Here is a 12,818-nt window from a genome sequence, read left to right on the forward strand (position 1 = left end):
ATACCATAAAGGTCTCGAGACTTCAGATGAATAATCATATTTTAATTTTATATTTTTCATCTTTGATATAGTAAACTTTTGTCCCTCTAAAGCAACTATATAAGGCTCACTATCTTCATTTTCATCAGTGTGAATTAGCCGAGAGAAATTGATTAAGGTGATTCTCGATTCATCAGTAGTAATCCCTTACGAGATGATTGTAATTGTCCACATACGTTTGAATAGGATCACTATATGAAACACCCTTGATTAACTTTAGGAGGACCATTTGCAGCCACTCCCTCCATTAACTTTACCCCACCCCCATTGTAATCATGGAAGAGCCTGTTCCTGCAATTCTACCACCCCTCTCCCATCTTCATCAGTGAGTGTGCCTTTCGATCATACATCATTACAAATTTTCCCTGTATAGATAAATAAAAGAAATAAAAATAAAAATAAAAATTAATTAAATAATATTTAATTAATAATTGGTAACTATAGGAAATAAATGAAATGAGTATTTACCTTCACAGTCCGATTGAAAGCCTTTATCTTCGACTACTTCCTCACTTGCCTCCAGCTCTTATAGTCAATGGGGAAATTGGTCCAATTAGCCCCAAGCATGCATAGGAACAGATTGAACAGCTATCGTGACTGAGTGACTAGCTGGCCTTTGTGGGTTCTAACTTAGCAGCTTGCGATTACCAAATAATTAACTTAACTATTTAAATTGACAACTAATTAAATTACCAATTAACAAATGATTAAATTAACTAATTAAATAAAACAAATATCAAATACATAAAATTTGATTACGTAAATAAAATTTTATTACCTTGGATTGTGACTCCATAACCCTTCCTCTGAACACTAGTCTGGCTGTTGGATCGTCGAGTGTGCATGATCTCCTTGTCTAGAAATTGCTCCACCTCCTCCATAGATACTTTTTAAAACATCACAGCTTCCTCAGCACCATTAGCCTGTTCCATACACTCACCTTGCTCCTCTAACTCCACAGTACCATCTAGAACATTGTCTAGATTAATCATCATCAAGAAAAAAGGGAAAGAATTCTCGAAAACAATGTGGCGAGAGATTTCAAAGGGAGAGCTAGAATAAAAATTTCCCAAAAGTGGTAAAAAGAGGAGTCAACACGCTTTTCTTTCTTTTTTTTTTTTTTTTTTGCGTGATGCTCGTAGCAGTTCTCAAGTAAACTGCTACAAGCTTGCTGTGGTTCTACAATAACTACTATAAAGACTGCAACAGAGCTCTTCATTACTCGCACCACAATTATGGCGCTCTCCCGACTTGTTAGCAGTTTTAATTTACTCTAAACCGCTACAAAGACCACGACAAGCTCTGAACCCTTGAATTTTGTCACAGGCTAACCAACCACCAATGTGTAATAATTTTGCGTTACAAACCTTTACCAAAACCGCGACAAAGTTTCGTGCCAACTAGCTTCCAATATTGCAGCAGTTCTTGAAACCACAATGAAGTATGCCTGTGCAAAAGTTCTTTAATTCTATACAGTCTAGTCTAACTTGAGACAATCCATTCCGATTAGGTTTGGAAAAAAATTGATCTTTTGGAACTAAAAAGATGAGACTCTTTTTTCAAGTTGGTTTGGATAAGAAATCGAGTATTTGAACCACTTGGTCTAGTTTGGTCCTAGAAATTTATTTAATATAATTATAATTAATTTATTAATTATTATTAAAATAAGTTAGTTTTAAATAATAATTAGCAATTTTTGTGTTTTATATTTGTGAAATTATAAATATTGAGCAAAATTTTAGCATTGACTAACCCTAGTCTTCTCCTTTTATTGGTAAAATTTGTTATTAACTTGGAATAATAGACTTTAGATATGTTGAAGGTTATTTAATATTGTTGAAGGTTGTTTAATTTGAATCTTTTGTTTTGTAATTTAAATACTTTTTGTTGTTGTTGTGAATTGTTGTGAATTTATAATTGTTGTTGTTGTTGTGATAAATTTTATATAACTATAAATAATTTTATCGTGTTAATTGAATTTATTATGTTGAAATAAATTGCTGATTCTCATAAATGAAAAAGGAAAAAACAAAGTAAGATATTGGATAACATCGAGATCAATCTCTTAGTCCTATTAGACTAGTCCAGTCCTATTGTGTTTGAGTTATACCAAGACCAGATCATGAGTTACCTATCTTAGTCGTTTTTATGAAAAGAATCAAACTTTGAGTTAAGCCAAAGTCTTGTCGGGTCAATTCTTTGTGCAGCCCTATTATAAAGGTTTTGCAATGGATTTAGTCCTCCTAATCGCTACTTAAATTGCTACCATATTTCATGCCAAATGGCGGGGATCAAAATGTCCCAAAATAGTCGTGGTGTGAGTCCAAATTGCGACAACAATCATTGTTAGTAGCAGTTTACCAAACCGCAACCATGTAACTATGACATCATGCCGCTTTTTAAAAATTAAAGTATTGATATATCAGATACATATTATATTATTTATACATTATAGGTGCGTGCTACTTGACTTAAAGTTTAGAGATATTTTACTTATTTATCCAAATAAAAATTCAAATGTAGGAATTCGAACTTCGATTCTCCTTATTGAAATAATTGCCTAATTTAATCATTTCTATTTAGGAGTCATTTTGGTATTTAAATTAAGCAAGGAAAACTGTAATAAATGTTATATATATATATATATATTTTTTTTTTTTAAAAAAAAAGCCAAACATTAAATTGGCCATAGTTGGGCTTAGCTTTAGCTTCAAAAGTCGAGATTTTGTCAAGAAAAAGCCAATTTCCCCCCTCCTTCTACCTCAATCTAAATTGCAACCCCACAAAGTCTTAGTGTGTTTGGTTTTTTATGAAATAAAAGTTAGCTTGTCAAAAGTTTATTTAAAAAAAATTAATTTAGTGAAAGTTAGTTGTTGTGATAAAATTTGAATTTGAAAACATTTTTTTAAAAATTAGTTTGATAAACTAAAAATTATTTAGATTATATACACAGAAATGTGCTTTTAAGTATACGTTTATCAAAAAGAATATTAGTTTATAATTATTTGTAATTTTTGTTATATAAATGTAACATATTAGAAGTGTTTATAAAATGTGATAGAATACAATTTATTCAACAAATTTACAACTTTATCTCTATTAAATATACATATTTAAAAAATAAAATAATGCGACATTTAATAACTTTCCTAACATTTAATAAAGGTAAAAAGGTAAATATGGATGCAATAGTCATTGAAGTGCCTTACAAATGAGACTAAAATAAATATTATCTTCCCTATAAATAGAACCAAAGAAGTATATTTAAAATTAAAAAATTGAAAAGAATTTTTGAAAAACTTTCAAATTGCTTGTTCCAAAATCCACTTTCAAGTCAATTTTCAAAGTCTTTTTATAATGTTAGTTTACTCTTATTAAAATTACAAAGTCCCAAACAAAATTTGAATTTGAAAAGTTAGAAAGGGCTTTTCAAAAGTGAAAAATAACAAATCCAAATGGACCCTTAAAAATACTGAACTCATTCTTAGCTTCCATTTTTTTATTAATATTATCTATTCCTGTTTTGTGTTTTATACAATTCTACTCAAGTTTTTTTTTTTATCTTATCAGATAATATTTGAGGTAGTGTTAGATACTAATACTTTCCCACGAAAATTTAAACAATTAATTTGTTCACCACATTGTAAGGACCAGCTCATTCTGCTTGATCCAATTCATTGATAAAAAATTTGGCCAAAAAAAATTCATTGATAAAATTTGAGTTATATACTTATATTGATCATAACTTGTTAGTATAAGATATACACACAATTATTTTTTTTTTAAACCTAAATGGCGTTCTAGTGGAGAAGTAACAAATGATTTTAACTCAAACAAAGAAGAAGGAAGATATAAGTTATAGCTTTTCGTCTTGTCAAAAAATGTAAACAAAAGCAAAAACAAGCTAAAAAAATTTGAGAATTTTCTTTCATTGTTGTAAAGCACCGCATGAGAAATACGTTAGAACCGTTTGTTTTGTTTCTGGTGTGCCGATTTGCTGATGATACTCGAGTGGCTGAAATTCAATGGAGATGAAAGGGAAAAAAATAAAGAAAGGGGTTCGCTTCCAATTAATTCAACAAAAAAGAAAGAGCAAAGATTGGAGTTATGGCCATGATGGTTCTATAATTTCGAGTGTGGGAAAATGGACCATCCCATTTATATGCTCCAACGAAAATTGTCTCAGCTCGGTACTGATAGAGATTGAAGGCCATGGTGGTGTTGATGATGAAACCTTCCAATCGCTTTATGCTTTGGTGGGTTAAGAGGATGTGTCATCTCTCAACTTGTCTTCCAATATTCTAGGTAATAAGTGATTGCTTTCATTGTTATCTTCTTTTCGCTGAACGAAGGGCCACACGTTTTAAACAGTGTAGTGTTTTAGCAATGCATGCTACCTGTTTGAGTATTTTCCCTGGAGAAAAATTTTGAATTAGGTAATTTGTGAAATTGCTGTTGTGGTGAAGACTGGTCAATAAAAGATTCACCAAATCTTGGGAAAAACATATTGAGCATCAAAGGAGTTGTTTTCTACAACATCAAATTGATTTTGGGTCTTGAAAAGTCATGTTAATGTGACTGTATGTTAATTTTAATCCTCTAAACAGTATGATGGCGGAAGTGATGAGAGGAAATATAGGGGATAAGTGAGGTCTACTGTAGTCTTTCGGTGACAGAGGTGGATTCTTCTCTTTATTTTTTTTCTCCTCAGCTCAAACAAAACTAATTCAGGTAAATTCTATGCAGATTGGGGTACGATATTTACTGTTCTTTCATGCTTTTCTCTCTCTTTTTTTTAAACATATAATATGCAATTATTTTTTATGAGTGTAGAACACCATATTAAAATTACAAAGGAGTAAAAAAAAAAAAATCCTATTTTGTGTTTCCATTTTGAAGGGATAAGTAGTAACCAATTTGAACAAGAATTTGATTGCCATTTGAAAGGGGATAAGTAAACTTCTAAAATTGTGGTTGCAGTGGAGCTTAAGCTTTTTTTTTTTTTTTTAATGAAGTTATTCCGAGCAAGATTCACCAAATCTAGGAAAAGAAATATTGAGCCCATAAGAACTAGATTTGTGATGATAAATGATGATGAGCTGCTTCAACCTTACTTTACTTCAATAAACTAATTATTAGTTGCTTCAACTGTTGTGTCACTTTCCAGTTAAATGTTGAAAGGCAGGGGCATCAACCAGTAGGAAAATTGCAGAGAATATGAGGGTATAGAAGAAAAGGAAAAGGGGAAAAAAGTGGTCACAATAATTCATAATATACAATGTTCGGTGGGAAGGATATGTGCTCTACTATTTATGTTGAGTGGAGTTGTTAAGTTTTTAAAAATAATTAAAAAAATAAAAGCAAAACATGGGAAACAAATGATGTTCTAGTATAGTATAGTATGTTTGATGAATAATAAGATGTGGTCCGAATAAGGTGAAGAAAGTGGTTATGATGGACGTGATGGATGGAACCAAATATGAAACTATGAAAGCTGTCCCCATGCATTGTGGAGTTATCTGAAACGTTTTAGAAATGGGAAGGGAAAAAGAGGGGGGGGGGGGGGCGGAGGGGAATCTTTTTTGCTCTCTTTGGTTTTTTTCCCCCCTCATTCTATGTACAACCCAGTGGTGTTATAGTTTCCAGTTTGAACTTTGCATATGGGGGAAGCAGTTGGTTGTTTCTGTAAAAGCCCAAAATTCCACAAAGAAGATGTACAATGCCTCAGACTTTCAAAACAGCAGTAGCCTTTTATTATATCCTGTGGGGAAATAGGACACTTCTTAGAGAGAGAGTGAGATATATATATATATATATATATATAATATGTGTAATTGTATTACAAATATATGTCTTCTATGCATATGTGAATGCATGAAATTTTAAAGATGAATTGTATATTTTTTTATGCCGGCAGAATTGTACTGTTTTTTTTTTTTTTGGTAAAGAAATTGTACTTTTTATTACTTATGGATAGAATATATATTGATGATTTTTTTTGGCCTGAATCTATATTGATGATGTTGATGTTTTAATTTATACTACATAAAAATGATATGTAGCTGAGAAAAGTGTAGAATTCTCTTCGGAAAGCTACGTATTGAAATCACTCAATTATTTTATCCATGAAAACCTTTTGGAAAATAACTCTTTCCCAAGTCACCAATTCAATCTATAAAATATTTTTTAAAAAAAATTAGCCATTTAGATGAATGAATCCATTCGCTTAAAAATTTTATAATTTTATGGAACATTTTACAGTTACTCAATGTGAAACTCAAATATCTCATCCTCTTGTTGCCATCAAATTATTTAATATTTATTGGATTACAATATCTATTTCATGGTTTATAACTTTTTCAAGGAAAATTAATCGAAGACCTTCCTCTGACTTCTCTGATGCCCCACCACTGTCCCCTCAACCCTGCACTCCCTTCTTACCTTTGCTTTCCCATAATTAAACATCAATACCCACGATCTCTGTGTCTGTCTCTCTCACTTTCTCTCTCCCCATTTACTCTTTCTCCGTGTTTGAACCTTTTTCAGTTAAAAAAAAAATGAAAAAGGAATCTCCTCTCATCTTACCCTCTATTAGTGTTCCGGAAACATAGAAAACTCAAACCTGTTTTGTCTTTTGATAATTAGCCATACAAGCAACACTGCAAGTAGATGTCTCCAATTTCAAAGCAGTTTTCAGGTGATTTCGAAAGCAAGCCACTTCCAACTGATCTTCAAACTCGAAAGGATATGTAATACTTCTCTACTCTAATGCTTGTATCTCTACTCATTGTGCTCTTGTTTAATCTCTCTTGATTTGTAGATAAGTTAGAATCCCTGAATGGCGGAAAATATTTTGTGGAGTCTATCGTCAAAACTTCTAAAATCCATTCTTCGGTTCTGTCTTTTTCCTCCACTACTCAACTTTCTTTTTCTTGCCAAGCGTTCTCAAGAAATTTTCAGACTGTGGAATATCCCATAGAAGACTGTGTGTCTTAAAACTCCCTCTTTTTTTCATATATAATATAAAGTCTAGATAATGTTGTCCCAGGTTTCGCAAGGAGGAAGATGAAGCAAGAATCTTTCTGCATGCAGTTCTCTGTTTTTGGATATAGTACTAGAGATGTTATTATCTCCCTCCTTTAACTGCGAGTCCAGGTTTCTTCTTTTTCGGTGTTATTGTATTGGAGCAAACTCAATTGTGGTGGTCAATCTCTTTAAGAATCATTTTTAGTTTGCTGGAAATTTTGGATTCTTGATTGATTTGAGATCAGATGCGAGTAGCTAATGTTTCTAAAAGTTTTGAACAAAAATCTTTGGTCAGATTTATTTACTCAGGTCAAGCTGAGAAGTTAAAACTGTATGCTGGTGTAAATCAGTAATTCATGTCCTTCCTACTTGGTAATTAATTCCCATAAAATTGTAAAACAGATGGTTTAGAGTGCTACATGTGTCATGTTTTGGGGTTTTTTTTTTTGCCAAAAAAAAAAAATCCAAGACGACTTGAATTAACAGAATAGGTTAAAGAATGGTTCCGGGGATTGACGATGCTCAACTTATTTATGAAAAATGAAAATCATAATCAATTTGTATAGCACCAAAAATCCCCCTTTGAGCCACAGGTCTTTAGATGTGGCTTTTGTTTTGACCATTGCAATTTATCTCTAGATCTATCATAACATAAATCCATGAATTCATTTCATACCAACCTCTGCTTCATGAATTTGGAAAAAAGGTGAGAAAAGCAAAAACAAATGCCAGAAAAGTTGGGTTTGCTGGTATCTTTCACTGATGTGAGTATGGTCGCTGATATAATATCCAATTGCTTGTAATAAGGTACTTATAGTTTTTGCTTTCTACTACAAACATAAGCTCCTTCTATTGCCTACAGCCGCCATGAGCAACCCCGCTTCCCAAATGGTAAAATGGATTATACAGAAGGAATTACTTCAGCCATGAAAAATCATGGTCCAGTCACTCCTTTTTATAAGGCATGCTTATTGGCCCAAAAAATAATATCGTATGACATGCTAGTAAAAGAAGTTTGCAACTGTTTTGAGCAGTCCTTGGTTCTTTTGATTTACCAAGGCCTTTTTTATTTTCTTGTATAGTATTCTTTGAATGAATGAAATCATCTTCTTATTCAAAAAAAAAAAAAGTTTGCAATTAATTCCAGGACTAGCATGTGTTGTTGGCTTGTTTTCCCTCATGCTGAAATTTAGTTATGTCTCACTTGGGTTTGCTAGAGTTTGTTTGTTCTCTGTACTTATCCTCTCCATGGAGGAAAAACAGTTTTACATATGGTTCATGTAATATTTATTTGAATCCTGTGCAACTTCTCCTCAAACTAAATCGAGCCTGAAATTTCTTGTTTTGATGCTTGCTAGTTACTACGTGTAACTAATGGATATCCTTTGCATGCCAAATTCCAGGACTGAATAATTCTTCTGCTTCAAAATCTTAATTCTGATGGTTGATTACTGCATTTGATTTACATATCACCTTGCAATTTAAGCACAGCCAAGTCATGATGCCAAACTTGGATCTTGAAGTGGAGGCTTCTGCCGAAAATGAATCTGAAATTATCAGCCAGGTTGCATCCAACATATTCATTCATGAAATATCTGCAGGTCCTTCTAGTGACAGCCTCAACAACGCATCTGACAACACCAATAATATTGGATTTCGACTAAACAATGCAGATCCTCTTTCACTTGACTTAACTCTCAGCTTCAATAACAACGAGGTAGGCCCCACTAGAGACTCCGTAGGACTCTCATTCTCAAGCACCAGTGAGAGTAGCAATGAACCTGCCTCTCAAACCACTTCAGCCACCATCCAAAGAGTCTTCTCTTGCAACTACTGTCAGCGCAAGTTCTTCAGCTCACAGGCTCTTGGTGGCCACCAGAATGCACACAAGAGGGAAAGAACACTAGCAAAGAGAGCTATGAGAATGGGCTTTTTCTCTGAGAGGTATGCGAGTTTAGCATCCCTCCCTCTTCATGGCTCTTTTAGGTCCTTAGGGATAAAAGCTCACTCCTCAATTCACCATGGCTTTTCACCATCAATGATGAGGCCTTATGAGATTAAAAGCAATTCAAGATTTGATCAGGGTTATGTTGGAATGCCCATGTTCATGGAGGATGATGAGGCGGAACTGCTATGGCCTGGTAGTTTCCGTCAGGTTGGAGAGGTAAGTGATAACGATAATACTCATCATCATGATCATCATCAGAAGTTCGTGGTCACTGGAAGTTCAAATTTGAGTTTTGCAGAAGTGAATCCAGAAGTACACCTTGAGCTAGAGGACTCCACACCGGATTTAACATTGAAACTTTGAAGGAGTTGGGTTATCGACTTAATTATTATATTTTTGTACAGTAAGACTTGGATGCAATAGCAAGATTGCCAGATTGATTTTTAACACTATTTGGGCTTTTCTTTTCTTTTTTCTTTTTCTTCCTTCCACCTAGGAATCCCTGCTTGGGTGTTTTACTCCTGGTTTCTCCTTGTATAAGAGCTCTGAGATGATACTTTGGGAGCTTCTATGCTTGTTTTATAAATCATGCTTTCTGTTTACTGTACTTTTTGAGCTTCCAGTTTGTTTATTCATCTTTTGTTTCCAATATGAAACTTACTGGCTTATAGTGATGAGCGTACAGTGATCACTAGACTTCTACCTACGAAGAATGCGATTCAAGCTCTGGTGTACGGAACTGAAGAGAGTGAGCATTATGATCACACAGACAGAAATGGAGTTGAATCATTAAAATCTTCAAAGTCAAAACCTACTGAGCAATGCTGATGGACAGAAGCACTGTTCACAGTTGTTGTCTCACTTGTTACTTACAGCTGTCTTCACTTGTTGAAGCGTGATTTGGGTGTTGAATCCTCTTTTCTTGCCTCCTTATCTTTCTAGTTAAATCATAAACCATCATTAGAAAAATAACCATGGTGGGGCAACAAGGATGTCACATGTTTTTCGTTGCTTTTATGGTCTGATGCATTTACTCTGGTGATCTGATATGGTAACCATGAAATGATACTAAGAAAGTGGGCCAGAGAATTTAATGTAATGGACATTTATGGTTTGTGGTTACATATATTGATACTAAACGAGATAAGTAATATTTTTAAACTAAAAAGGATATTCCATATATTAAATAAACTTTATTAATGTGCAGAAGCAATTTTACGTTTTACCCAGAAAGATCAATAAAGCTGAATCACACAGTTTGGTGTTTCCACATGGGCTTGCTCATCTATTAATTTCATTTACTAAAAAAAAGTATTCATTCCATTCTATATATATATATATATATATATTAATGATTCCTATTTTAGATGGACATAAATGAATCTCCAATTTGATCGACAATTTTCATAAATGTTGGAGTTGGAAATTGAGTCGATTTTTAATCAAAAATTATTATTCAGTATTTTATTTATTAATTGGTAGTAAAAACTAGAATGTTGGTCCTCTATGGAATCTAATGTTAGTTATTTAAGGTAAGTGATATTGTTTATAATTTATAAATATTACAACTTCCTATAAATTTTATGTCATGTATAAATTCATTCAAGTCCTTGATTAATATATATATATATATATATACTAGTAATTTATGCTCTCTCTCTTTTGGTTACCCACAGAAATATTTTTATTGGAGGTAATTTTTTTTCAAGACATTATTAAGCACTAAATGTAAGTAATTTATGCTTTCTTTCCTATCATTTCACATCATTTCATATGGATTAGGTAAGCTGAAGAAGTAGATCCAAAGAAAAAACTCATAGGTCCCATTTGCTTACTAGAAAAGATAGGGATGACATTGATTGAAAAATAAATTAAATTACCATTCTCTTTCGTAATGATAAAATTTAATATTATGTGCCACAAATATAAAATCATCACACCCTCTAACAACTTTATAAATTATGAATCTCAACTCCATGAATTAAATTACTTTTTTATGAATATTGTTTACTTATCTTCTCCACGTTTTGATTAATTTATTTTTACTTTTATTTTTTTATTAATTCTAGTCCATTCTTTTTTTAATAAACACAAAGGACCATAATGAAAGGAACGTCTCCTCTCATAGACATAATTGATTCCATCCTCACAATTTCTTCATCTGCGGCTTCAGAGGCTAAAGACAGACAAGTTGTGAGGAGTATGAATTGGGATAGCTTTCTCTTCAAGTGGTCCGCCTGAATCCTCCTGCACCCAACCCAAAAAAATAAAAATAAAAAATCTAATTGAGAATCTTACTTTTCCTTTCCTTATGGGTTTTGTCAAGCAAAGCATATCTCAACTCTCTTTAATAGGGAGCGTTGTTATTCTTCGTTTGTTTTGACAAATAAAATAGGGAACTGGACAGAGTTTAAACTTAGGTTCAAAACACTATTATTTTAAAATTAATTATTTTTTCAAACTCAATTCTTATTGATTAGGCTTAGGCCGTGGACGGAAGCACTTTTTAATTTTTAATTTTTTAATTTTCTTAACTTTTAAAATTTAATTTTTACATTATAATATTACATATTAATTATCTAAAATATAAATTATAATGTTTTAAAATTAAAAATAAGTAATCTGAATAGTAACTTTAAAGTATAAAAACACATTCTAAAGTCTAAACTTAATCTAAAAATTTAAAATATCTCAAAATTTAGGTGTTAAAAATTAATGCGAGTTTAATCGAATATGCAATAGCCCATACCCCTTTTTAGGGTTTAAATGGATTGGGCTTTGAATTTTTTTTAATAAAAAAATTTTAATTTTTAAAGTCCGTATAAAATGGCTTAATCGATAATTTGATAAGTCAGGCTCACATTCCCAGATGGAATTGTTGAATGTTCTTGCCCCTAACATTACTAATTAAATTCTAAACATTAAAGGATAATAACAGGATACTCATAAAGTCAGAAATATGGCTTTATTGTTACATCAAAGACAAGGGAACAACTTAACTTTTCGGTCAAAATAACACATGCTAGAAATAGGAAACAAAGATAAAACAAAATATTGATCCAACGCCTTATTAAGGAAAATAATCAAAATTAAAAATTAAATGCCAGCCCTAACTTAGAGAACAAGTAGACATTTAATTATAATGCAAGTACAGCCAAGCTTACGGGACACGTTTGCATACTTAACTCTTTTGGGCCTTTTAAATGTAATTTTATTTTTCTATTCACCTTCTTAAACCATTACATCATGCATGGAGGCCCTATTTGCAAGATTAATGGCTCGTTTGGTAGGAGAGAATTGAAGGGAGAGAAGTGAAAATGAAAAATAGAGTCTAAATTTTAAACAGTTTGGTATAAGAAAAGTCAGTTCTTTATGAAATTCAATTCTATCAAAATCAATGGAAAGTGGGTTTCATACTTCATTCGATGGAACTAATGCCATGTTTGGTATGATGAAAGAGTTTTTGATGAAATCGAATCAGAATTAAAATTGGAATCAAAATTGAAATTGAAATAAAATTGGATTTGAGAGTGTGTTTGGTATGACGATGGAATCCTGATATAAATTTAATAAAATATGTGTACTTAGAATAAGAAAAGACCAAAGTACCCTTTTCTAAATTTAAAACAAAATTATCCTCATCAGCCCAACAGCGTCACTGCCTCCTCCCCCTCTTCATCTGATGATTCCAACTCGTATCGTCAAATAGGTGGGTGCATCACTGCCTCTTTGTCCTCCTCATCTGATGAGCATCCTCGCTGCCGTCCATCACTGCTTTCTTCTTCTTCTTCTCCAGTAAGGACCC

General features: G+C 32.4%; 1 protein-coding gene across 10 annotated transcripts; it reads left to right on the forward strand.

Moving 5' to 3' along the window:
- Positions 1–4,066: 4,066 nt before the first annotated feature.
- Positions 4,067–9,620, forward strand: LOC129303090 (zinc finger protein 4-like). 10 transcript variants are annotated; one of them, XM_054942115.1, is made up of 4 exons: positions 4,067–4,344; positions 4,647–4,770; positions 6,685–6,788; positions 8,557–9,620. In XM_054942115.1, the coding sequence occupies exons 3-4, from the start codon at positions 6,709–6,711 to the stop codon at positions 9,374–9,376; spliced, it is 900 nt and encodes a 299-aa protein (XP_054798090.1). In that variant the 5' UTR covers positions 4,067–4,344; positions 4,647–4,770; positions 6,685–6,708; the 3' UTR covers positions 9,377–9,620. The 10 variants fall into 10 exon arrangements, with proteins under 10 accessions (XP_054798090.1, XP_054798091.1, XP_054798099.1 ...); XM_054942116.1 differs by lacking the exon at positions 4,647–4,770; XM_054942124.1 differs by lacking the exon at positions 6,685–6,788 and having other exon boundaries at positions 4,072–4,344.
- Positions 9,621–12,818: the final 3,198 nt, after the last annotated feature.

This window comes from Prosopis cineraria, unplaced genomic scaffold (genome assembly GCF_029017545.1).
Source record: "Prosopis cineraria cultivar Desert tree isolate PC_DT_omini unplaced genomic scaffold, ASM2901754v1 PC2, whole genome shotgun sequence".
Classification (NCBI taxonomy): domain Eukaryota; kingdom Viridiplantae; phylum Streptophyta; class Magnoliopsida; order Fabales; family Fabaceae; genus Prosopis; species Prosopis cineraria.

Excerpts from the sequence above, each read along its gene's own strand:
- LOC129303090 (XM_054942115.1), top strand. The coding sequence starts at position 6,709 with ATGTCTCCAATTTCAAAGCAGTTTTCAGGTGATTTCGAAAGCAAGCCA. Across the intron at positions 6,789-8,556 it reads CTTCAAACTCGAAAGGATAT|CCAAGTCATGATGCCAAACT; the intron begins GTAATACTTCTC and ends ATTTAAGCACAG.